Consider the following 20,934-nt stretch of genomic DNA (forward strand, 5'->3'; position numbering starts at 1 on the left):
CGGCGCCAGCCCAGGGGCCCCGGTAACTGGGGGAGCCGCGGGGGGCGGCACCCGGGATCGGGCAGGGGATCGGGGCCGGGGCCGGGGCCCCTGTGCCTGGGGAAGGGCAAGGACGAGGGTGGGTCCCGGCGCTGCACGACAGAGCCCCAGCAGTCGGGGGCTGCCCGGACCAGACCCCCCCTGACAGCCCAACCCCTGGCAGGGCTCAGCCCCCTGCTAGAGCCACCCACTCCCCCTCTGCCACTGGGGAGGGGCTCAGAGATGTGGCTGGTAACAGCCCCCCCTTGGCCCCAGGGCTTTCCATGGGGTCCCCCTCCCAGAATGCTCCTGGCCCCTGCACCCCGAGCAGCCTCCGCCCCATGTGCTGTTCTGGCTGGGATAGTGATCTGAGCACCGCCCTCTGCCCTGTCCCCCCAAGCGCCGGGATGCCCCAAATCCCAGACATAGCGCACAGCCCCCCACCCCCTGCAAGGTCTGGCTTTCCCCGAGGCCCTGGTACGGGCATGGAAGGGTCTTAGGCGTGACCTGGCCTGTCTCCTTCCCTCAAACAGGCCCCCACCCCGTCCCAGGTGGCCCTGACTTTCCGGAGAGAGCGCGGGGAGGTGGTCACAGAGCTGTGAGGAAGGGGAGATGCCATGTGGCGACTGTCCAGGTGAGGAAGGGGTTAACCTGCCCTGACGCGGTTGGTTGGCGCAGGGGTGCTGCCATGTGGAATGGCCCTGGTGCTGCCATGAGCAGTACGGGGCCTGTGAAGTGGCACCCTGTGGAGCCCCCATGCCTGGCCCTCTCTGGGGCCAGGTAGGAGGTGGTCACAGCTGCTCTCCCCTTGGGAAAAGTTTGGGGGGGTCAGCCCCTGGTTCCCAGCCCCATAAACAGTGATTGCTAAGTGACCCCCGCACACCATCCCGGAGCGTCCCTTTGCCTCAGTGCCGGGGTGGCTCTGGGGGCTGTCTACTGGGCAGCAGTGATGGGAAAGGATCTAGGGGGCACAGCGGACAAGCAGCTGGACACAAGCTACCAGTGCAGTGCCATGGCACGAGGGGTCATGCAATCCTTGGATGTGGAACATACACGGCTGTAGTGAGCTGGGAGGGGATTTCACCTCTGGGGGTGGCACTGGGAGGCTGACACTGGAAACCTGTGCCTAGTTCTGGTGTACACGTTCTAGCAGGGGAGTGATACATTGGAGAGGATGCAGGGAAGAGACCTGCAGAGTTTGAGGGCTGGAGAAAATGCCCTTGAGTGACCAACATAAAGAGCTAGATCCATCTGGTTTACCAAAAAGCAGACTCAGTATCTTAGCCAATAATCACATGACTCCAGGAACTGGGAATTCGAGGAAAACACCAGATAGAGGTTGAAAACATGAGAGCTTCATCGCTTTCATTTGTCCATGAGAAAGTGAAGTGGGTGTGCGATCATGATCTCTAAGTACCAACCTGGGGTCGAAAGCCTGAGTAGAGGGCTTTTCAACCCAGCAGGGGAAGTCAGAGAGGATCCAGTGGCAAGATGCTGAAGCTGGAAAAATTCAGATGAGACAGAAGGTGGAAATTTTCACTGAGGGTGAGTAACCATTGCAACAATTTACCAAGGGCTGCGGTGCATTCTCCAGCACATGAAGCGTTTGCATCAAGATGGCTGCCTTTCTAAGGGATCTGCTCTAGTCTGGACATGGTGAAGGAATCAGTGGGTGATTCTCCGGCCTGTGCTGTGCAGGGTCAGAATGGCCCTTTGGCCTTAATATCTGTTGGGCTAACACAACATGGGAAATGGGGTGTTTGGTGGAAAATACCTTGTTTTTAAAGATCTTAGACAGTTTAAAATGGAAGGGTCGTTAGACTATTGTGGAAAATCCAGTGTCATCCTCTTTTGGGAGTAAGAAATGGGAGGTTGAAGATGTCCTTCACTGACTTTGTAGTTTTCCAGTTTCTTAGTGATTGTATAAAATGGGGACAGAGACCTTTAGCTGACATTAAGTGACATTTTGTTCTGTGTGAATTAGTCTTAGGACGGGCTAGGTACCACCTCTGTGTTAATAAAGTACTTTATAAAAACGTAGAGCGCAGGCCATAGAATTATTATGTTATAATGGTTCAAAAAAGAAACTTTTACAAAGGTGACAAAATAAACCACTTACCTTATATGTTTTTTTGCCATGTGCTGAATCTACGGAGAACAATTTTATTCCTTCCAGGACACTGAAATGCCAACATAAAGCATTAGGTCAATGCCCAAGTTTTTTATGAGGATTTGTATATATGGTTTTCGCTGCTTAGTTATGACACCATTTAGTAAATGCTTCTAAGGAATAAAATGCTTTGCAAAAACCCCCTTGCTTTTCTTACCTAGTGTTTATTTCTGCTGCTAAACAAAAGTATCGTTTCCTTCCTTTTTCACACTTTTTAGTTAGAACATCGTAACGATGGCTGCATTGGAGTAGATACAGAGAACTCTCTTATGCTGGTCTCTATCTTCTGTAGCATACTAACTGGTCGAGACGGTAGACTTTAAAGAATCTTTGTCCAATCTGCTGTCAAGCACATCCTCACAGCCGCTGACGTTCAGATTGCTGCAGCTGGAGGAGGAGTTCCATGGATGGGTGAACTCTAGGTGTGCATTTATCTCGGGGGGATTCTCTTCAGAGCAGTGTGGCCGAATGGATAGAGCAATGGACTGGGACTGTTGAGACCTGGGTTGTCTTCCTGGCTCTGCCCCTCCTGCTTGGGTTTGCTTGGGCAACTAATTTTCCCCTTTTTGTGCCTCAGTTTCCCCATTCATTAAATGGGAATCATGCTCTGAAGTGCTTTGAGATCTACTGATGAATAGTACCAGGGATTAAAGTGCAGGGCTCCCTTCAGCTCCCAATGGCCCAGAATATTCAAAGCCCTCCTCCTCTGTTGTGGATGATTCAGTTTTTCTCTAAAGTCAGACATTCAGCAGCCGTTCTCCGTTTCTGCTGCTGACACCATTTGCTGGCACAACTTGCTGCTGCCCTACCATGAGCCATGCCAGTGCTGGGAAGGGCAGAAGTTGGGGTTTGTGTCTCTGCGAAATGCAGCAACATCTGCCTTCCTGGGTCCCTTCGCTAGGCTGTGTGCAGGGGCGGGATGTCATTTAAGCTACTGACACAATTTACTGGTGGCACTACATAATGCTAATGGGATGACTCTTCTCCTTCGTGTACCTGGGACAGGGGCAATATGTTCTGGTGGTCGGGGGGGCCACACGACAGCCAGTTCCCAGTAGCTGAGCCCCTTCTGTGTATTACTGTAGCGCGGAAGGACCCCAGTCATGGTAGGTGCTGCACAGAGAATGACAGCACTGCTCCTGCCCGCAGAAGCTCACAGTCCAAGTGCAAGGCACAGGCCAAGAGATGGATACTGAGCGATGTGGGAGGACAAGGAGGTCAGCAGGATGTGCACTAGGCTCAGCTCACCAGGGGCCTGTCTGGTTTTTTGTAGGGCTCACAGCCGAGGAGAGTTCTGTGGAGGGATGTGAAGGTAGCTAACGAGGCTGCTGAAGGCTCCAGTTCCAGCAGGACTTGTGGTTGCACCCCTGCTGCTCTTCTGACGCCCCGCGAACCTGACAGCACCTCAGCTGTATCTTCCCGACATCCTCTGGGGCGCAGGGTGATGCAGGGAAATTGGTGTGGCCTGGTGGCCAGCGCACAGGCTGGCCCTTAGGCTCTATTCCCAGCTGTGGGTAAGTCCCGTCACATTCTTCTCTGGGCCTGAGTTTCCCTATCTGTAAAATGGGGATAATGCTGCACCGTTCTTTGGGATTGATGGATGGTAAGGGCTGGGTCTTGTTAGTTAGGTCTGCTCTAACTGAAATGATACACTGGCATAGCTTGGTCGGTCAGGGGTGTGAAAAAACACCCCAACTTCCCTTTGCTGACAGCCCCCCAGTGCAGACACAGCTATGCCAGTGGAAGGTGGCTAGTGGTGTTCAGGGAGGGAATGTTCCTACACTGCAGAAAAACTCCTGTAGGTAAAGGCTGCGTCTACCCTATGGGGCTGCGCTGTTTAGTTTCCATAGTGTAGACGTGCCCGTACCTTCTCTGCCACGTCTTTATCTTCCCTCAAGCCCTGCCAAGTTCCTTGCAGGCTTCCTGCTCCTGAGAGAATCTCTTGTTTGGTTTGCTAGCCTTGCCTGTTGGCTCTTCAAAGGCCCTCCAGCCCTTCCGATTCCTTGTCACTTGTGGGAGTGGCGGACGCTCTTTTCCTGGATTTCCATTCCTGAAGGATCTCGTCTGGCTCGCTTCACTTCCGGCCACGCAACCGTCACAGACTGTCCTGCCAGCATCACTACCGCTGGGGTTTCACGGTGCAATGGGTGGTGTGGATGCTCTGACTTGGGTTCAAATCCGCCTCATTTTGGTTTTGCTTAAAACCAGGTCTACACTTGGGAGTGTTAATTCATTCGTAGATTTTAAGGCCCTGTGATCATCTTGTCTGACCTCCTGTAGAACCCAGGCCAGAGAACATCCCTGAATCAATTCCTATTTGAACTCGAGCAGCTCTTTTAGAAAAACATCATATCTTGATTTTAAAATTGCCAGGGATGGAGAATCCGCCACAAGCCCTGGGAGGTTGTTGCAATGGTTAATTACCCTCTCCATTGAAGATGTGCAGCACTCTGCGTTTGTCTGGCCTCAACTTCCAGCCACTGGCTCTTGTTAGATGTTTGTCTGCTAGACTGAAGAGCCGTCTGCTGTCACATTCCTGGTTCCTCTGTAGGTATTTATAGACCGGGATCAAGTCACCCCTTAACCGTGGCTATACGAACAAAAAACCCCAGCTATTCCAGTGTGAAAATGTTTTTGCTGGTATAACTTATATTGGCTCAGGGTGTGAAATGAGCGATACCAGCAAAGAGTGCTTTTGCCACTTGAACCGCTTTGCTAGTACCGAAATGTCATACAACATCACCCCCAAACAGCCATTGCTGTTGGGGTAGCTGTGAGGCGTAGCCCTGCCCCACCTCAAGAAGGAACAGATTTAAGCTGCACTTTCATCATGTGAAATTGGATCATCCACACGGGGTTTCTGACGGGGAGTAGGGGATGTGGTTTCTGTGACAGCAGGGCCTGGACTTCATGCCCCAGAGGTCCCTGCCAATCTTGTGTCCTGTGGATTTGCCATCAAACCTCTCCTTCAAGCTCTCCTTTGCTGTGAGGCCTTCAATAAACATTTTTATCATCTGTTAAACTTTTCCCGTCTTTTTCTTGTACCAAACCAAACCCATTCCAGGTGTCAACACATAGAACAAGCCAAGGACAAAAAAAACCTCTATGCCAGAAAAAAGGAGAGACCTCAGACCAGATCTGTAAAGGGATTTAAAAATCCTCAGGTGCCTTCGGTGCCTAAATACCTTTACGAATCTGGCCTCTAGCTATTGACACTATACTTGGATTCCCATGACAATATTCCCAGCCCTGTATTCAAGTATAGAAAAAAGAGGAACTCCAAGTCAAATGGGAAAAGGGTGGGGAAGAGACAGGGAGGGGTGTGGATTGATCACCTGCCTTTCATACATGCAGCCTGCTGGCATCTTTAGTCCACTAGTTCTAGGAAATTGGCCGAAATAGCCTACAATAAACTCAACAAGGGTTCGGCGGCTGGTGCGCCGAGGTGGCTGCCCATCGTCACATCGTCTCCTTGTGCTCCCCCATCAGCCTGGCTGGATCCACCAGGGATGGGTGTTTTGTCCTGCGCTTGTACAGTGCCTAGCACGGGGGGGAGGGGGCCCTTAGTCTCCTCCTACATGGGCTGCAGCGTTCCCATATGTGCAAGGCAGGGGTCTGGATTCTGTTCCCAACAGGGTGCGGGCCTGTGAATTCCATGTCCAGCTCTCTGCTCCTGTTTCACTCCGAGGCATGCGCCTCACCTAGCTGCCTTCCATTCGGTGTCCTAGGAGCATGATTTCCTTCCTTTTCAGTGCAGGGCCTCTGCGAATCCCTGGGGGATCTGAGTAATAATAGGCTGTTGGGGGAGACTCCAGAGCTTTAGGAGTGAATCCAGAGTGACTCCTGGGGCAGCAGGGACCATCTGGTCTGTGTCTGTGCAGTGCCTGGCATGGGCGGCCGCTGGTCTGCCAGGCTGAGTGTTGGACAGGTCAGGGCTGCTCCTTGGCGCTGTGGGGAATGGAGGGAGGTGGGGGTGCAGGAGGGTCAGGGCGAATGGGGGGCAGGTGGAGGGATGCGGGGGGGACGTGGGGGTGCAGGAGGGCCGGGGCAAAGGGGGGGCAGGTGGAGGGATGCGGGGGGGACGTGGGGGTGCAGGAGGGCCGGGGCGAAGGGGGGGCAGGAGGGCCGAGGTGAATGGGATGCTGGGGGTGGGGGGGGCTGTGGGGAAATGGGCATAGCAGGGCGGGGGCTGCATTTACGGGCAGGGGCCGGGCTCCCCTGCAGGCCCCGGGGCCGGACCAGCTCTGGGCCCGCCCCGGGGGAGGGTCCCGTGGGGCCGGCTATGGGGCACAGGGCGGAGTCCCCGGGGCTGGCGGCGGGAGGGTCCCGTGGGGCCGGGGGGTGAAGCTCCAGGTGGACCCCGCCCCGGACGGTGCTGGGGCTGCCCGGGGGTCGCTGAGCCCGGGCCCGCCGCGGAGCCTCCCGCTCACCCGGTAATTGCACCCGGCGGCGGAGCAGCGGGGGCTGGGCGCAGCGTGGGGGGCTGGGCCGGGGACCTGGGAGCCATTCGGGGGGCTGCGCAGGCTGGGTAAAGCGTGGGGGGGGGCTGAGCAGGGTAGATTGGGTGCAGCGGTGGGGGGGACTGGGTGCAGAATGGGGGGATGGGCAGGCTGGGTGCAGCGGGGGGGGTCTCGGTATCTGGGGGCTAGGTGTAGTGGGGGGGCTGGGCAGGGCAGGCTGGGTGCAGTGTGGGGGGACTGGGGGCTAGGTGTAGTGGGGGGGCTCGGCAGGCCGGGTGCAGCATGGGGGGGCTGGGTTCAGTGGGGGGGCTGGGTGCAGGGTGTGGATAGCTGGATGTTTGGGGCAGGTGCGAGGCTGGGCACAGCCTGGGAGGAGGCTGGGTTTTTGGGGCAGAGGGGCTGGGCAGTCTGGGTGAGGGGTGGGGGGTTGCTGAGTGTGTGGGGTGGTGTTAGGGTTGGGTGGGTGCTGGAATATCAGAATGTTGGGGGGGGCTGGCTGCAGGAGTCTCTCTGGGGCTGGCTGGAGGCGGGGGGCTGTGTTTCCAGGGCTGGGGCCTGGCTGGTGGGTTTCTCAGGGCCCCGTTGGGGGGCACCTCGGGCTCTGTCGCTGGGGGCGCTGGCTGCTCCAGTTCTTTCCCCTGCCATGTCTGTTGGCTGGAGAGTGACCAAATGTTTCCCCAGTGACACAGATACCAGATCCAGGGGCAGGGAATGGGGAGAAGCACACACCCCCCGCCCCGCCCGCACTCCCCCACTGACTGCCCTTCTCACCCTGGCAGGCTGCAGAGCCACGTCCCGGTTCACTCATGGCTGCGGCAGAGCCCGCTCGGGGAAGAGACTCTCAGCGAGCTGCAGGTGAGTCTGCCCCAGGGGAGGGGGTGATGGTACGGGAGTCCTGCCTAGTGGGGTGTGAGCTGCATGGGATGGATCAGGGGAGGGGGAATCCCTTGGGATGCTCAGCAGGGGTCAGTAGGGGGCACCCAGCGCAGCCCCCTCAATGAGGGGCTATTGGAATTGGCCTCCCGAGGGCTTCCCGTGGTGCAGCGGGAGCCTCCAGGCAATGACAGTCACCCTGGGACTCCCCCAGACACAGGGTGGTGCCACCCTCCCGTTTCCAGGGCTCTCCAGGAGGTCTCCCTGACCTCATCTCTTTGCTTCCTCCAGAAGGATGCTCTGTCCCCCTGCCGGACCCGGCGTCCTGGGTGGAAGGGGAGAATGTGTGGGTGCTGGAGCTTCAGCCCTTCAGCGATCCCAGTGGTGAGTGAGCCCTCCGTACTTGGCACTGGGGTAACTGCTGCTGGGTCCAGTTCTGGGGCCCACAGTTGAGGAAGGAGGTTGATGAGTTGGAGAGGGGTCGGAGAAGAGCCACGAGACTGAGGAAAGGATAGAAAATCTGCCTTACAGCGATAGATCCCTGGAGCTCGATCTCTGTAGCTTAGCAAAGAGAAGATTCAGGGATGACTTGACCACAGTCTATACGCACCTACACAGGGGGAAAAAATATTTGATAATGGGCTCTGTGCCCAGGGGAGGGGGTGATGGTGCGGGAGCCCTGCCTAGTGGGGTGTGAGCCGCATGGGATGGATCAGGGGAGGGGGAATCCCTTGGGATTCTAGCAGTCGAAGGTCTAACGCAAGCCAGTGGCTGGACGCTGAAGCTAGGCATGTCCAGACTGGAAAGAAGGTGTGCCTTTTGACAGTGAGTAATTAACCGTTGAAAGCATTTACCAGGAGTGGTGGTGGATTCTCCATCACTGACAATTTTCCAGGCAAGATGGGATGGTTCTCTTAAAGGGCTGCTCTGGTTCAAATCGGGATTGATTCCGGGCAGGTCTCGGGCCTGGGCTACGCAGGAGGTCAGATTACATGATCGCGTGGGCCCTCCTGGCTGCACCCAGGTGGTTGCCCGGCTGAGGCTGGAACTCACCTCTGGTTGCACTCTGTTTCCCAGCAGGTGATGAAGCGGTAAAGCTGGAGCCGCAGGGGCCCTTCCTGAGAAGCGCTGTGAGGGCTGGAAAGCAGGAGATGCCGAAGCCAGGCATAGCAGGGATGCTAGAGCCGGAGGGACCATTCCTGAGAAGCGCTGTGAGGGCTGGAAAGCAGGAGATGCCGAAGCCAGGCATAGCAGGGATGCTGGAGCCGGAGGGACCATTCCTGAGAAGCGCTGTGAGGGCTGGAAAGCAGGACATGCTGAAGCCAGGCGTAGGAGGGATGCTGGAGCCGGAGGGGCGCTTCCTGAGAAGCACAGTGAGGACTGTAAAGCAGGAAGTGCAGGAGCCAGGCGTAGCAGGGGTGCTGGAGCCAGAGAGGCCATTCTTGAGAAGCACAGTGAGGGCTGTAAAGCAGGAGACATTGGAGCCAGAGGGGCCGTTCCTGAGAAGCGCTGTGAGGGCTACAAAGCAGGAGATGCCGGAGCCAGGCGTAACAGGGATGTCGGAGTCAGAGAGGCCCTTCTTGAGAAGTGCTGTGAAGGCTGTAAAGCAGGAGATGCTGGAGCCAGGCATAGCAGGGATGTCGGAGTCGGAGAGGCCCTTCTTGAGAAGTGCTGTGAGGGCTGTAAAGCAGGAGATGCTGGAGCCAGGCATAGCAGGGATGCTGGAGCCAGAGGGGCCGTTCCAGAGAAGTGCTGGAGAGAACATTCCCTGGATCCCGGAGCAGGGCAGAGCTGGCGGAAGCCAGCACCGGGCAGTGAGGAGGAACCCTCCACGGAGGAGGCAGGGTAAGAACAGCCGCTGTGAACCCCTGCCGGGGAGGCAAGGGGGCAGCCCCCTGCGGGACATCACTGTGCCCCAGAGCGCAGCTGCAGGGGGGCCGCCCCACACGTGTGCCACCTGCGGAAAGAGTTTCAGCCGCCGCTCCAAGCTGAGCTCCCACCAGAGGAACCACACTGGAGACAAACCCCACAGCTGTGGGGACTGTGGGAAGGGCTTCCTGTGGCGCTCGGACCTACTCCGGCACCAGCTCATGCACACGGGGGAGCGTCCCCACCACTGCCCCCAGTGTGGCCGCGGCTTCAGCAGGGCCTCACGGCTCCTGCAGCATCAGAGAGTCCACACGGAAGCCAGCCATGGAATGGAGGGCAGCCCGGTGCCGAGTGCGCTGCAGGGAGTCCACGGGGAGCCTGGCCACGGAGTGGGGCAGAGCCTGGGGCTGAGTGAGGGGCTGGGAGTCCACACGGAGCCTGGCCACGGAGTGGGGCGGAGCCCGGGGCTGAGTGAGGGGCTGGGAGTCCACACGGAGCCTGGCCACGGAGTGGGGCGGAGCCCGGGGCTGAGTGAGGGGCTGGGAGTCCACACGGAGCCTGGCCACGGAGTGGGGCGGAGCCCGGGGCTGAGTGAGGGCCGGGAAGTCCACGGGGAACCTGGCCACGGAGTGGGGCAGAGCCCGGGGCTGAGTGAAGGGCTGGGAGTCCAGACGGAGCCTGACCACAGCATGGGGCGGAGCGCAGGGCTGAGCGAGGGCCGGGGAGTTCATGTGGAGCCCAGCCATGGAGTGGTACGGAGCCTGGGGCTGAGTGAGGGGCTGGGAGTCCATGCGGAGCCTGGCCATGGAGCAGAGAGGACCTGGGCTCTGACTACGCTGCAGAGAAGCCATGTGGAGCCTGCCCATGGAGGGGAGGGCAATGTGGCACAGAGCCCAACCTTGTTTGCACTGCAGGGAGTCCATGGAGAACCCTGCCACGGAGCAGGGTGGAGCCCGGTGCTCACTACACTGCAGGGCGTCCACGTGGAACCTGGCCACAGAGTGGGGCGGAGCCCGGGGCTGAGTGAGGGGCTGGGAGTCCACACAGAGCTTGGCCATGGAGTGGGGCGGAACCCGGGGATGAGTGAAGGGCTGGGAGTCCACGCAGAGCCTGGCCATGGAGTGGGGCGGAGCCCAGGGCTGAGTGAGGGGCTGGGAGTCCACATGGAGCCCGGCAATGGAGCAGAGAGGACCTGGGCTCTGACTACGCTGCAGGGAGTCCATGCAGAGCCCTGCCACGGGGCGGGGTGGAGCCCAATGATGACTACACTGCAGAGAAGCCATGTGGAGCCTGCCCATGGAGGGGAGGGCAATGTGGCACAGAGCCCAACCTTGTTTGCACTGCAGGGAGTCCATGGAGAGCCCTGCCCCGGAGCGGGGTGGAGCCCGGTGCTCACTACACTGCAGGGCGTCCACGCAGAGCCAGGCCATGGAGCGAGGTGGAGCCCAGTGCTAACTACATTGCAGGGAGTCCACGTGGAACCCTGCCACGGAGCAGGGTGGAGCCCGGTGCTCACTACGCTGCAGGGCGTCCACGCAGAGCCAGGCCATGGACCGGGGTGGAGCCCGATGCTCACTACACTGCAGGGTGTCCATGCGGAGCCATGCCACGGAGCAGGGTGGAGCCCAATGCTCACTACACTGCAGGGCGTCCATGCAGAGCCAGGCCACAGAGCAGGCTGGAGCCCTGTGCTCACTACGCTGCCGGGTGTCCACGGAGAGCCCTGCCATGGACAAGAATGGAGCCCAGCCCTGAGTGCATTGCAGGGCATCCACGGGGAGCCCAGCCACAGCCCAGAAGGGAACCCGGCGCTGATTGCCTTGCAGAGGGTCCACGCGGAGCCCTGGGACAGCGCAGAGGGTAATGTGGCACAATGCCCAACCTTGTTTGCACTGCAGAGAATTCAGGCAGAGCCCTGCTACAGCACTGAGGGACCCACGGCCCAGAGGCTGGAGCTGATTGTGCTGCAGAGAGTCCACGGGGAGTCCTGCCATGGAGCAGAGGGGAGTTCAGGCCTGATTGCCCGGCAGGGAGTCCATGGGGAGCCCTGCCACGGCACTGAGCAGAGCCTGGCACTGAGTGCAGTGCAGACAGTCCACGGGCAGCCCTGCCACAGCACCGAGCAGAACCCGGTACTGAGTGCAGTGCAGACAGTCCACGGGCAGCCCTGCCACGGCACCGAGCAGAGCCCGGCACTGAGTGCAGTGCAGACAGTCCACGGGCAGCCCTGCCACGGCACCGAGCAGAGCCTGGCACTGAGTGCAGTGCAGACAGTCCACGGGCAGCCCTGCCACGGCACCGAGCAGAACCCGGCACTGAGTGCAGTGCAGACGGTCCACGGGCAGCCCTGCCACGGCACCGAGCAGAACCCGGCACTGAGTGCAGTGCAGACGGTCCACGGGCAGCCCTGCCACGGCACCGAGCAGAACCCGGCACTGAGTGCAGTGCAGACGGTCCACGGGCAGCCCTGCCACGGCACCGAGCAGAGCCCGGCACTGAGTGCAGTGCAGACAGTCCACGGGCAGCCCTGCCACGGCACCGAGCAGAGCCCAGCACTGAGTGCAGTGCAGACGGTCCATGGGGAGCCCTGCCACGGAGCAGAGAGTCCCGTGGCCCAGAGCCTGGCACTGGCTGCACTGCAGTGTCTCCAGGCTGGAGAGGCTCAATGTGTCATTGCTGAGCGAGGAGGAGGCCTGGCCGAGACCCCCCCATCCCCCACAGCCTTGGTGCAGGATAATCCTTTCCAATGTCCCGAATGCCGAAAGTGCTTCGGCCGCAGCTCGTACCTGGTGAAGCACCGCCGGATCCATGGGGCGGGGAAGCCCCACCAGTGCCCCCAGTGTGGCAAGTGCTTCAGCCAGCGCTCATACCTCTGCAAGCACCGCCGCATCCATGCCGCCGCAGCCGGCAAACCCCACGAGTGTGCGCTGTGCGGCAAGCGCTTCAGCCTTCGGTCCTACCTCTGCAAACACCGCCGCATCCACACGAGATAGACCCGGTCCCCGGGCCTGGGAGCCACAGCAGCCCTGCACGGGCCCTGCATGGCCCTGGAGCCAATGGGACGCTGCCCCGGAGCCATGGTACAAGCAGCCCATGGAGCGTGCCGTCAGAGCCCACGGCATGGGAGCACTACCGGCTGAGCTGGCAGGCACGCGGTGCGAGAGGGAGCGCTGGGTGAGGCTGGGTCCTTATGGGAGTGGTTGGTGGGAACAGAGGGGAGAACTTTCTGTGCCATGTTCTGTAACGTTTTTGGTCAATAAATGGTTTTGAAGAGGTGGAAATGCTCCCTTGTAAACGCGTGTCTCCTCTCTGCAGCTGTTTGGGGGCAGACGCAGGGCAAGGGCTGTGGCCCTGGGCTGAGAGCAGGACAGCCTGACCCACATATCCTGCGTGAGCCTCTCCAGCGGGGAGGCCAGTGTGCCCATGCAGCCATTCCCGCGGGGGGGACAATGCTGTCACGGGCAGCCCATCACCCCTGATGGAATGCAGCCGCTCACCCAAGGCTGGGATTCCCATGGGGCATCAGGTCCACCTTTGGGAGCCCCAGCTTCCAGCAGGCCCTGCCACTCTGGTCCGGGGGCTACACCCAGGCTGGGGCAGCACATGGGAGGGGCAGTGCGTGGAGTGGTGAGTGTCTTTCCTCCCGTGGGAGGCCCAGGGTTGGGTTCCCCATAGGAATGGCATGATGCTGCTGCTGCCCCAGCCAGGTGCTCAGTTAAATAGAATCACAGAATCCCAGGGTTGGAAGGGACCTCAGGAGGTCATCTAGTCCAACCCCCTGCTCAAAGCAGGACCAAGCCCCAATTTTTGCCCCAGATTCCTAAATGGCCCCCTCAAGGATTGAACTCGCAACCCTGGGTTTAGCAGGCCCATGCTCAAACCACTGAGCTATCCCTGCTGCCCGCTGCCCTCGCAGCTGTAGGGTGGAATTTGGGAGCTGGGGGCATCAGACACCCTGAGCTAGCGCCTGGCAGCCTCTCTAGCCCTCTGGCTTATGCTGGGCTCTGGGGCCCATTGGAGAGCGCCTGCTACAGCATAATGGCCTTGGCTGTTGGGGCCCCCGGGGCCCGCTCGCTGTGGGGGCTCCCTCCCGGGCATGTGCCCGGACCCTGCACCCAGTCCCCCGCAGGGTAGCAGCACCTCTGCCTGTGAGACAATTCCTCGTTCCCAAATTCTCTCTGGCCCTGGACCGGGTGTGCCGGTCACGTCCTGCTGTTATTAGAACAAACGTGGCTGGGGTGTTACTGGTTAAAACTTACCCAGAGAGGCAGTGGCCTTGAACCCATCGGGGGGAGGGCCCGTCTGGGAAAAGGCCATTTCTCTGGGGTCTCTTTGGGGGCCCCAGAGCTGGGAGCACGGAGCCAATGGGGAAATAGACCCTAGGGTTAGGACGAGGCAGAGTGAGTGCCACCTCTGGGAGGCAGGGAGGGGACCTCCCCAAGCAGAGAGGAAGGTGGGGGGTGGGGCGATGGGCATGCATGTACAATCCCCTGAAGCCTGTGTGGGGGCCTGGGGCACCCCTTAGCTGAGCATCGATGAAGATACTGAATAGCATCGGACCTGACCCCCCACTCCATGACAATTCAATTGCTTTTTGACTTCTGTTGGTCCTGATCCCTTTAACAAGGCTGAGGTAGGTTTGGGGCAAATTTAAGCATTCAGCTGCACTTCAGCAACCCAAAAGCAGCTTGCTCAGCCCCGGCCCCTGAGTCTCATGCCCCCAGCATGCAGGCCCCCCCGTTCCTCCCACATGCTCCGCCTGACCCTCCCAACAGCAGATCCACATACCCCCCCACGCCGGTACGCCTTCACTCCATGCAGAGCCTGTGGGAGGAGCTGGGGTCTCGCAGGCCCACCTGAATTGTGAGCACAATTGTGGAAATGTGGGTAAAGGTTCGGAAATAGTCACTAATCCCCTGTAACAACCGACATTACAAAAAGGGAGCCAGCCAGCCTGCACTGGGCCAAATTAAACAGGGCTCCAGCTCCAAACCAGGAGCCCACGTCTCATGACCTAGAACTGGAGCCGGGAATCGATGGACCAGAACTGGGGGGTTGGCAATTAGGTCTGATAACGAGAGGAGGGGGCTGTGCCACTCTCAGGGCCGTACAGAGAAGGCTGCGAGATCCAAAGGGCCGGGAACTGGTGGAGTGAAAGGAGCAAGCTTCCGCATCAGAACTGCCCCCCAGCCTCCTGTGACCCCAGGACCCATCTTGAGCCCATTGGGCCTTCATTGCCCTGCTCCTGAGACATGCCCAGGCCAGAGGACACAGCTGCCCCTGCTGGTGCTGGCTCGAGCCCAACCACCACCCGGGATGCGAATCCTGGGTTCCTGCTGTCACCCCATTCCCTCAGATGCCTCCTGTCACCCCATTTCCGTGGGCTCCCGCTGTCACCCCATTCCCTTGGGCACTTCCTGTCATCCCATTTCTGTGGGCTCCCACTGTCACCGCATTCCCTTGGGCACCTCCTGTCACCCCATTTCCATGGGCTCCCGCTGTCACTGCATTCCCTTGGGCACCTCCTGTCACCCCATTTCCATGGGCTCCCGCTGTCACTGCATTCCCTTGGGCACCTCCTATCACCCCATTTCTGTGGGCTCCTGCTGTCACTGCATTCCCTTGGGCACCTCCTATCACCCCATTTCCGTGGGCTCCCACTGTCACACCATTCCTTTGGGCAGCCTTATCCTTCCCCACCTTAGCGCTTTGCTCTCTCTCTTGCCTTCTGTTCAGTGCCTGGCTCTCTCGCAGCTGAGCCTGTGACCGAACTGGCCGTGGATAGCAATGCCCTCGCCAGCCCAACGCTGGGACAGGTTTGCCAGGGCTGGGCCTGGCTTGCTCCAGCAGACAGGCTGCAAGCGAGACTCACCGGCGTTTTCTCTCCGGGCTGGTCTTTCCTTGTGTGTGTCTGCCATGCTCTGTCCTCAGGGAGGAAGGGCCAAACTAATGGCAGCTCCAGCCCATTCTCTTTGCCCCACAGAAAGCCACTGATCACCAGCTCTGTTGCTCGCTAAGAGACTGCCAGATGGGAGAGAGTTTTAGGAGAACCCCCCTGCCAGTGCAAAGAGGAGCATGGGCTGCTGCTGAACTAAAAGCCAGACTGAATACTTTACGTTTCAAAGGCTACAACTGGTTAGCGCTCTTTTCGGTAGCTTTAATCGAAGGCTAAGGAGATGTTTGCTGGGACATCAGCCCCCTATGGGCTCAGCAAGGCGGGGTCTCTGGACTGGAACCCCGAACCGAGTGGAACTGCTTAGCACTGGGCAGCGACGGGGTCCCGTTAACGGCACAGACCCTGTGGGCTCGTTTATTCCAGCTGGATTAACCCACCTCCGCAGAGCACCTTCCCCTCACCCACTCGCACAGGGCCCCCCGTGGCACCCTTCCCCCACCAGGGCCCGGAGCCTCCCCCTCCCACCAGGGGTCGCGCCCTGGCTTGTCGCTGCCGGGCCTGGGACTGCCAGGCCCTAGTCATGGAGTCTCTGGTGGCGGACGAGCGCCGAGCTCTGGCTGAAGCCGGTGCCGCACTCGTGGCAGGTGAAGGGCCGCTCCCCGGTGTGGACGTGCTGGTGCCGGAGCAGCGCGGAGCTGACGGCGAAGCGGCGCCCGCACTCGGCGCAGCGGAAGGGCGCCTCCCCGGAGTGCCTGCGGCGGTGCTGGCGGAGGGTGGCCCGGGCAGCGAAGGTGGCCCCGCAGTCCCGGCAGGGGAAGGGGCGCTGGCCGGCGTGCAGGCGCTGGTGGTGCTGCAGGGTGGCGGCCCGGGTGAAGCCCTTGCCGCAGTCGGAGCACTCGAAGGGGCGCTCGCCCGTGTGCAGCCGGCGGTGCTGGATCAGCGCGGTGGCCTGGGCAAAGCGCTCCCGACACTGCCCGCAGCAGAAGGGGCGCTCGCCGGTGTGGGTGCGGCAGTGGGCCGCCAGGTGGGCGCTGCGGGCGAAGGCGGCCCCGCAGTCCTGGCAGGCGAAGGGGCGCTCGCCGGTGTGGGAGCGCTGGTGGCGCAGCAGGTTGGAGCTCTGGCTGAAGCCCCGGCCGCACTCGGCGCAGCGGAAGGGGCGCTCCCCGGTGTGGGACTGGCGGTGCCGGGCCAGGTCGGCTTTGGTGCCGAAGCGCCGGTCACAGTCACCGCAGTGGAAGGGGCGCTCCCCGGTGTGGGTGCGACGGTGCTGCACCAGGTTGGCATTCTGGGTGAAGCGCTTGCCGCACTCAGCGCAGGCAAAGGGGCGCTCCCCGGTGTGAGTCCGCTCGTGCTTCACCAGGCGGGCGCTCACGGCGAAGCCGCGGCCACATTCGGCGCACACGTAGCGCTGCTGAGCTCCTCGGGGCTGGGGGACTGGCTCGGCGGGGGTCTCTGGCTGCTGCCTAGAGCCGCTTCTCCTTCCCGACCGGCGCAGGCTCCTGACCCGCTCTGAGCGCTGGCAAACATCCAGCTGGGCTCCTCTGGGTGCCCCATCCAGCTGGGCAGCCCCCTCCTCGCTCGCCCGGTCATCTGCTGAGACACAGATGTGAGTAGCTCCCTGCACCGGGGCAAAGGGACCCTGCGGGTGGGAGTGCGTGTCACTAATAAACCTCTGTTTGTAGGGCTGGGAACCAGGGTCTGACCCCCAAACCCACCCATGGGGAGGGCAGAGTGTCCAGTTCTGCTGCATATCCTGGCTGAGCCCTAGAGAGAACACGGGGTGGGGGTTCCCCCAGCGCTAGTGGGGCCATATCACAGGCCAGGTGAATACAGATGAGTCATGCTGGGAGCTTTGCAGCAGCTTTGGGGCCATTCCGCGCCAGAGCTGGGTTAAGCCCTTCCTCACCTGGGCTGGCACCACGTGGCATCTCCCCTTCCTCACAGCCCTGGGGATCCATCTGGGAGTTGAGGGCAGCCTGGGACAGGGGAAGGAGATGGGAGAGGTCAGGGTTTAAGCTGGATTCTCACGGCCCCGGCCCCATCTCCAAGCCCCGTTCTCTCTGGACACAACGGTTCTAGATTCTGCGTGTCTGGCAAAAGGCTCAGTCACCATATTGCACTGCAGCCCCCAGCTCTTCCCAGTGAGGGAGCCCCTGGGGTAGCCGTTGACCACCTGAGATAGGGCCCCCTCCCCAGTCACGCCTTCACCAAGAGAAGGGACTCACCGTGCTGCTCCCCGATGCGTCACGAAGGCAGGTCATGCTACCGAGGCTGGGAGAGGCCTGTCGAGAAATAACAGCGTCAGAGCCTGGGGAATCTCCAGGGGAGCAGCATCCAGGGCCGCAGGGACGCAGGCAGCCGAGCCCCCGGGAACTGCCCCAGGCCGGGAAACGAAACCCAGGGAGTTAAGGCCAGTTCAAACCTCCCCACTTTCCGCTCCACATGCCAGGCTAGACGAGCTGGTCCCATGTCCCCGTCCGGCCTCACACTCAACCAGAGGTTGCTTTGGTTTCATCCGAGAGTATTTCATAACAATCTCACTTTTTCCTTCAGCTTCTGGAACGGGGTCGGAGCCCCCGGGCAGTGCATGAGGGGTACATCCCACACACCTGCACGGAGCCTCCAGGAAGGCAGCCAGGCTGCATTTGGAGACTCCAAGCCCACCGCTACCCCTGGCTGTCCGTTCAGGGGTTTATCGTCTCATGGCACTTGGGCACTACACTGTTGCCAGTTAACCCAGAGGCATCTGCCCATCCTCTCAGCCCTGGGGAGCCACGATCCGACCCGGGGCTCTTCCACCCAGGAAATCAGGGCAGCCTGGGGCGCGGGGTCCCGCTGGGGGGGAAGGAGACAGACATCTCCCATGGCACTATCCCTGTCCTGGGGGAGAGCCAGGCCCCCTCGGGGGCAGGGAGGCTGTGCCCGGGCGGGGATCCGGGGAGGCCCCTCTGCTGGGGGGCGGGGGACAGAGGGCAGTGTCCAGCCCCTCTATGACAGCAGGGAGAATCTCCCGCAGAGGCTGCAGCCGCCCCCCCCGCCTAGTGCAGGAAGCCCGGCCCCGATCCCCTGCTCGATCCCAGGCGCCGCCCCCCGCGGCTCCCCCAGTTACCGGGGCCCCGGGCTGGCACCGCGTCCCCTGCGCTCGCCCCGCGGGGCCCCGGGCGCAGCCGGCCCGGTGCGCGCTGGGCGGAGCGGGACGTAGGGCAGCGAGCGCCGCCGCCTGCGCTCCGGAGCCAGCCCCCTCTGGCGGCGCCTGCTCCCGGCCGGGCCCTGCCCAGGGCAGCCCCGAAGAGTGAGGGGGCCTGGGGATGTTACCGGCCCCCCGACCAGCCCCCCAGAGAGGGGTCTGCCTCGGCTGTGTCGCAATCTGGCTCTATTTGGGGGCCCTATCCCTGGGGGGCTGGGGCGTGTGGGGGGCTGCTGCCTGAACCCCGCGGCTGACATCTCGCCCCCATTCTGCTGGTTGCTGCAGACACTGACCGAGATCCGGGCCCCCCATGACACCAGGTGCTGCACAGCCCCTCCCCCCACAGCTCCGGGAGGGGCAGATGATCCAGCTCAGTAATTGCTGGTGCTGAACGAAAGCAGTTTTGTCAGGCTTTGCAGCCCCCCACCCCCTCTTATGATCAGACTCCCCAGCTGGTTATGAGCAGGGTCTGGGGCCAGGTTTCCAGACCCGGGGTGCTGCGTGTCTGAGTTAATGCCGACTCCCGCTTGTCGAATGACAGTGAGGAGTTGGAATTATTTACTCACAGGTTCCACCAGAGATTAGTACTGTACAGGACTGCGCAGAGCCACGGGCTAGCTCAGCACCCTGTGACGACAGATCCAGAGCGGCTGGGGCTGGGGCTCCTTTGCTGCACTTGGAGGGATGCCTGGTTTCATTCCCCAGCTCAGTTCCAAGACCAGTGTCAAAAAGACCCTCTGCCAAAAGATACATATATTCTGATGTCATAGCAGCTATACATGCTCAGTTTACCTGGTTTATGGGTGAAGGCAGGATTATTTACAGTCGAGAGGACTAATAATTCTTCAAGATAATAACGTTCACTGGCTCGCTCTTCCCCCCTAATCAGTCTTCCCTGTTGATTCCCTAATAGAAAACATCTGCTGGAACAAGCCTCCCTTATCAGTTTCCCAGGTTTATATACACTTATGTAAGCAGGATTGATATCTATGTGAAGGGGATGGTTCCTCAAACTAACTGGAGTTTTATAGACACAGGGAAGCCACAGATTGTTAGCTATAGTCTAACACACAGAATTCCCGAATAGGAACCTACTCAATGTGCAGCGGCAGGCAAAGTTAACAGAGTGTTGGGAAGCATTAGGAAAGGGATCGATAACAAGACAGAAAATATCATATTGCCTCTATAGAAATCCATGGTACGCCCACATCTTGAATACCGTGTGCAGATGTGGTCACCCCATCTCAAAAAAAGATATATTGGAATTGGAAAAGGTTCAGAAAAGGGCAACAAAAATTATTAGGGGTATGGAATGGCTTCCGTATGACGGGAGATTAAGAAGACTGGGAACTTTTCAGCTTCAAAAAGAGACAACTAAGTGGGGAATATGATAGAGGTCTATAAAATCATGACTGGTGTGGAGAAAGTGAATAAGGAAGTGTTATTTACTCCTTCTCATAACACACGAACTAGGGGTCACCCAATGAAATTAATAGGCAGCAGGTTTAAAACAAACAGAAGGAAGTATTTCTTCACACAACACACAGTCAACCTGTGGAACTCTTTGTCAGCGGACGTTGTGAAGGCCAAGACTATAACAGGGTTCAAAAAAGAAATAGATACATTCAGGGAGGATAGGTCCATCAATAGCTATCAGCCAGGATAGGCAGGGATGGTTTGCATCTTGGACCAGATCTTGTGCTCCACATTCCCTCTGAAGCACCTGGCATTGGCTACTGTCGGAAGACAGGATACTGTGTTAGATGGACCTTTGGTCTGACCGAGGATGGCCATTCTTATGTTCTTATTGATCAAGGTTACTTATCGATCAAGAACCAGTGTTCTGGGCCTTACAATTCACACATACTCTTTGTTAATATCCCAGAGATTCTAAAGAATAGTTAATATATAAATGAATCAAATATACATAAAGAAAAGGCCTAAAAGGGTGAATATTTACTGACAGTATATAGCTAGAGCAGCGTATGGGGTTAGGCAGCACAAGGGGTGTAGGGCGGTGGATTTATCGGCAGAGGGAGGATGTAGGGGGATGGATAGGGTCAAAGGGGTTTGCGGTGGTGGCTGGTCTCAGTGCAATGTCAGCCCTAGGGCTCTCACAGGGTTCTGGGGGGGTCAGAGGCCTGGTCTCCTGTGAAATCCAATGGGGCGGGAGCCCCGCCCTCTGCACTGCCCACTCCGGCAGAGTTTCACTGCCAGCCCCAGCTCCCAGAGTCCTGCGATCCCGCCTCTCGGCACAAGCACAGAGCAGGTCTGTGGGGGACGCCTGACAACCCGCCGCAGACAGGCACAGCCGGCCGGCTCAGCCCCTGACAGCAAACCCACCCCCCCACGTGACCTTACAGTGACCTGGTGTTTGGGGCTGGGGCTTGGCCAGGCTGCCTCTCCCTGTGCCCCGCCTCGCTGCAAGGCGGCCACCCGCCCTCTCCCCTGCAAGGGCTGC

At 59.7% G+C, this 20,934-nt stretch overlaps 3 protein-coding genes and 1 long non-coding RNA gene across 9 annotated transcripts; 3 read left to right on the top strand and 1 right to left on the bottom strand.

Moving 5' to 3' along the window:
- LOC141997893 (uncharacterized) lies at positions 1-5,159 on the top strand. Its single transcript, XR_012641771.1, has 5 exons — positions 1-118; positions 552-652; positions 2,407-2,610; positions 3,462-3,702; positions 4,147-5,159. It is a non-coding gene; the product is annotated as an uncharacterized LOC141997893 (long non-coding RNA).
- An 827-nt stretch (positions 5,160-5,986) lies between these two features.
- On the top strand, positions 5,987-10,045 carry LOC141997680 (uncharacterized). The gene is made up of 5 exons (XM_074970114.1): positions 5,987-6,116; positions 7,428-7,503; positions 7,813-7,905; positions 8,602-9,921; positions 10,029-10,045. Exons 1-5 carry the CDS (start codon positions 6,078-6,080, stop codon positions 10,043-10,045), a joined length of 1,545 nt encoding a protein of 514 aa, XP_074826215.1. The 5' UTR covers positions 5,987-6,077.
- Positions 9,981-12,663, top strand: LOC141997889 (uncharacterized). Its single transcript, XM_074970446.1, has one exon. The coding sequence runs from the start codon at positions 10,080-10,082 to the stop codon at positions 12,381-12,383; it is 2,304 nt and encodes a 767-aa protein (XP_074826547.1). The 5' UTR covers positions 9,981-10,079; the 3' UTR covers positions 12,384-12,663.
- A 2,152-nt stretch (positions 12,664-14,815) lies between these two features.
- LOC141997891 (uncharacterized) lies at positions 14,816-20,934 on the bottom strand. Of its 6 annotated transcripts, none has more exons than XM_074970459.1 (5): positions 20,841-20,934; positions 19,040-19,210; positions 17,512-17,568; positions 17,193-17,262; positions 14,816-16,876 (listed from the first exon to the last, which is right to left on the bottom strand). In XM_074970459.1, exons 3-5 carry the CDS (start codon positions 17,545-17,547, stop codon positions 15,861-15,863), a joined length of 1,122 nt encoding a protein of 373 aa, XP_074826560.1. In that variant the 5' UTR covers positions 17,548-17,568; positions 19,040-19,210; positions 20,841-20,934; the 3' UTR covers positions 14,816-15,860. The 6 variants fall into 6 exon arrangements, with proteins under 6 accessions (XP_074826560.1, XP_074826561.1, XP_074826562.1 ...); XM_074970460.1 differs by having other exon boundaries at positions 20,835-20,890; XM_074970461.1 differs by lacking the exons at positions 19,040-19,210; positions 20,841-20,934 and adding an exon at positions 18,767-18,805.

The sequence above is a fragment of the Natator depressus genome, chromosome 13 (genome assembly GCF_965152275.1).
Source record: "Natator depressus isolate rNatDep1 chromosome 13, rNatDep2.hap1, whole genome shotgun sequence".
NCBI classification, from domain to species: Eukaryota; Metazoa; Chordata; order Testudines; family Cheloniidae; genus Natator; species Natator depressus.

Coding starts and splice junctions, on each gene's coding strand:
- LOC141997680 (XM_074970114.1), top strand. CDS start 6,078: ATGGGCGGCCGCTGGTCTGCCAGGCTGAGTGTTGGACAG. Junction 7,504..7,812: donor AGACTCTCAGCGAGCTGCAG/GTGAGTCTGCCC, acceptor TGCTTCCTCCAG/AAGGATGCTCTGTCCCCCTG. Junction 7,906..8,601: donor GCCCTTCAGCGATCCCAGTG/GTGAGTGAGCCC, acceptor GTTTCCCAGCAG/GTGATGAAGCGGTAAAGCTG.
- LOC141997889 (XM_074970446.1), top strand. CDS start 10,080: ATGGGGCGGAGCGCAGGGCTGAGCGAGGGCCGGGGAGTTCATGTGGAG.
- LOC141997891 (XM_074970456.1), bottom strand. CDS start 17,816: ATGAAATACTCTCGGATGAAACCAAAGCAACCTCTGGTTGAGTGTGAG. Junction 17,569..17,708: donor GTGGAGCGGAAAGTGGGGAG/GTTTGAACTGGC, acceptor ATTTCTCGACAG/GCCTCTCCCAGCCTCGGTAG. Junction 17,263..17,511: donor ACGCATCGGGGAGCAGCACG/GTGAGTCCCTTC, acceptor CCCCTGTCCCAG/GCTGCCCTCAACTCCCAGAT.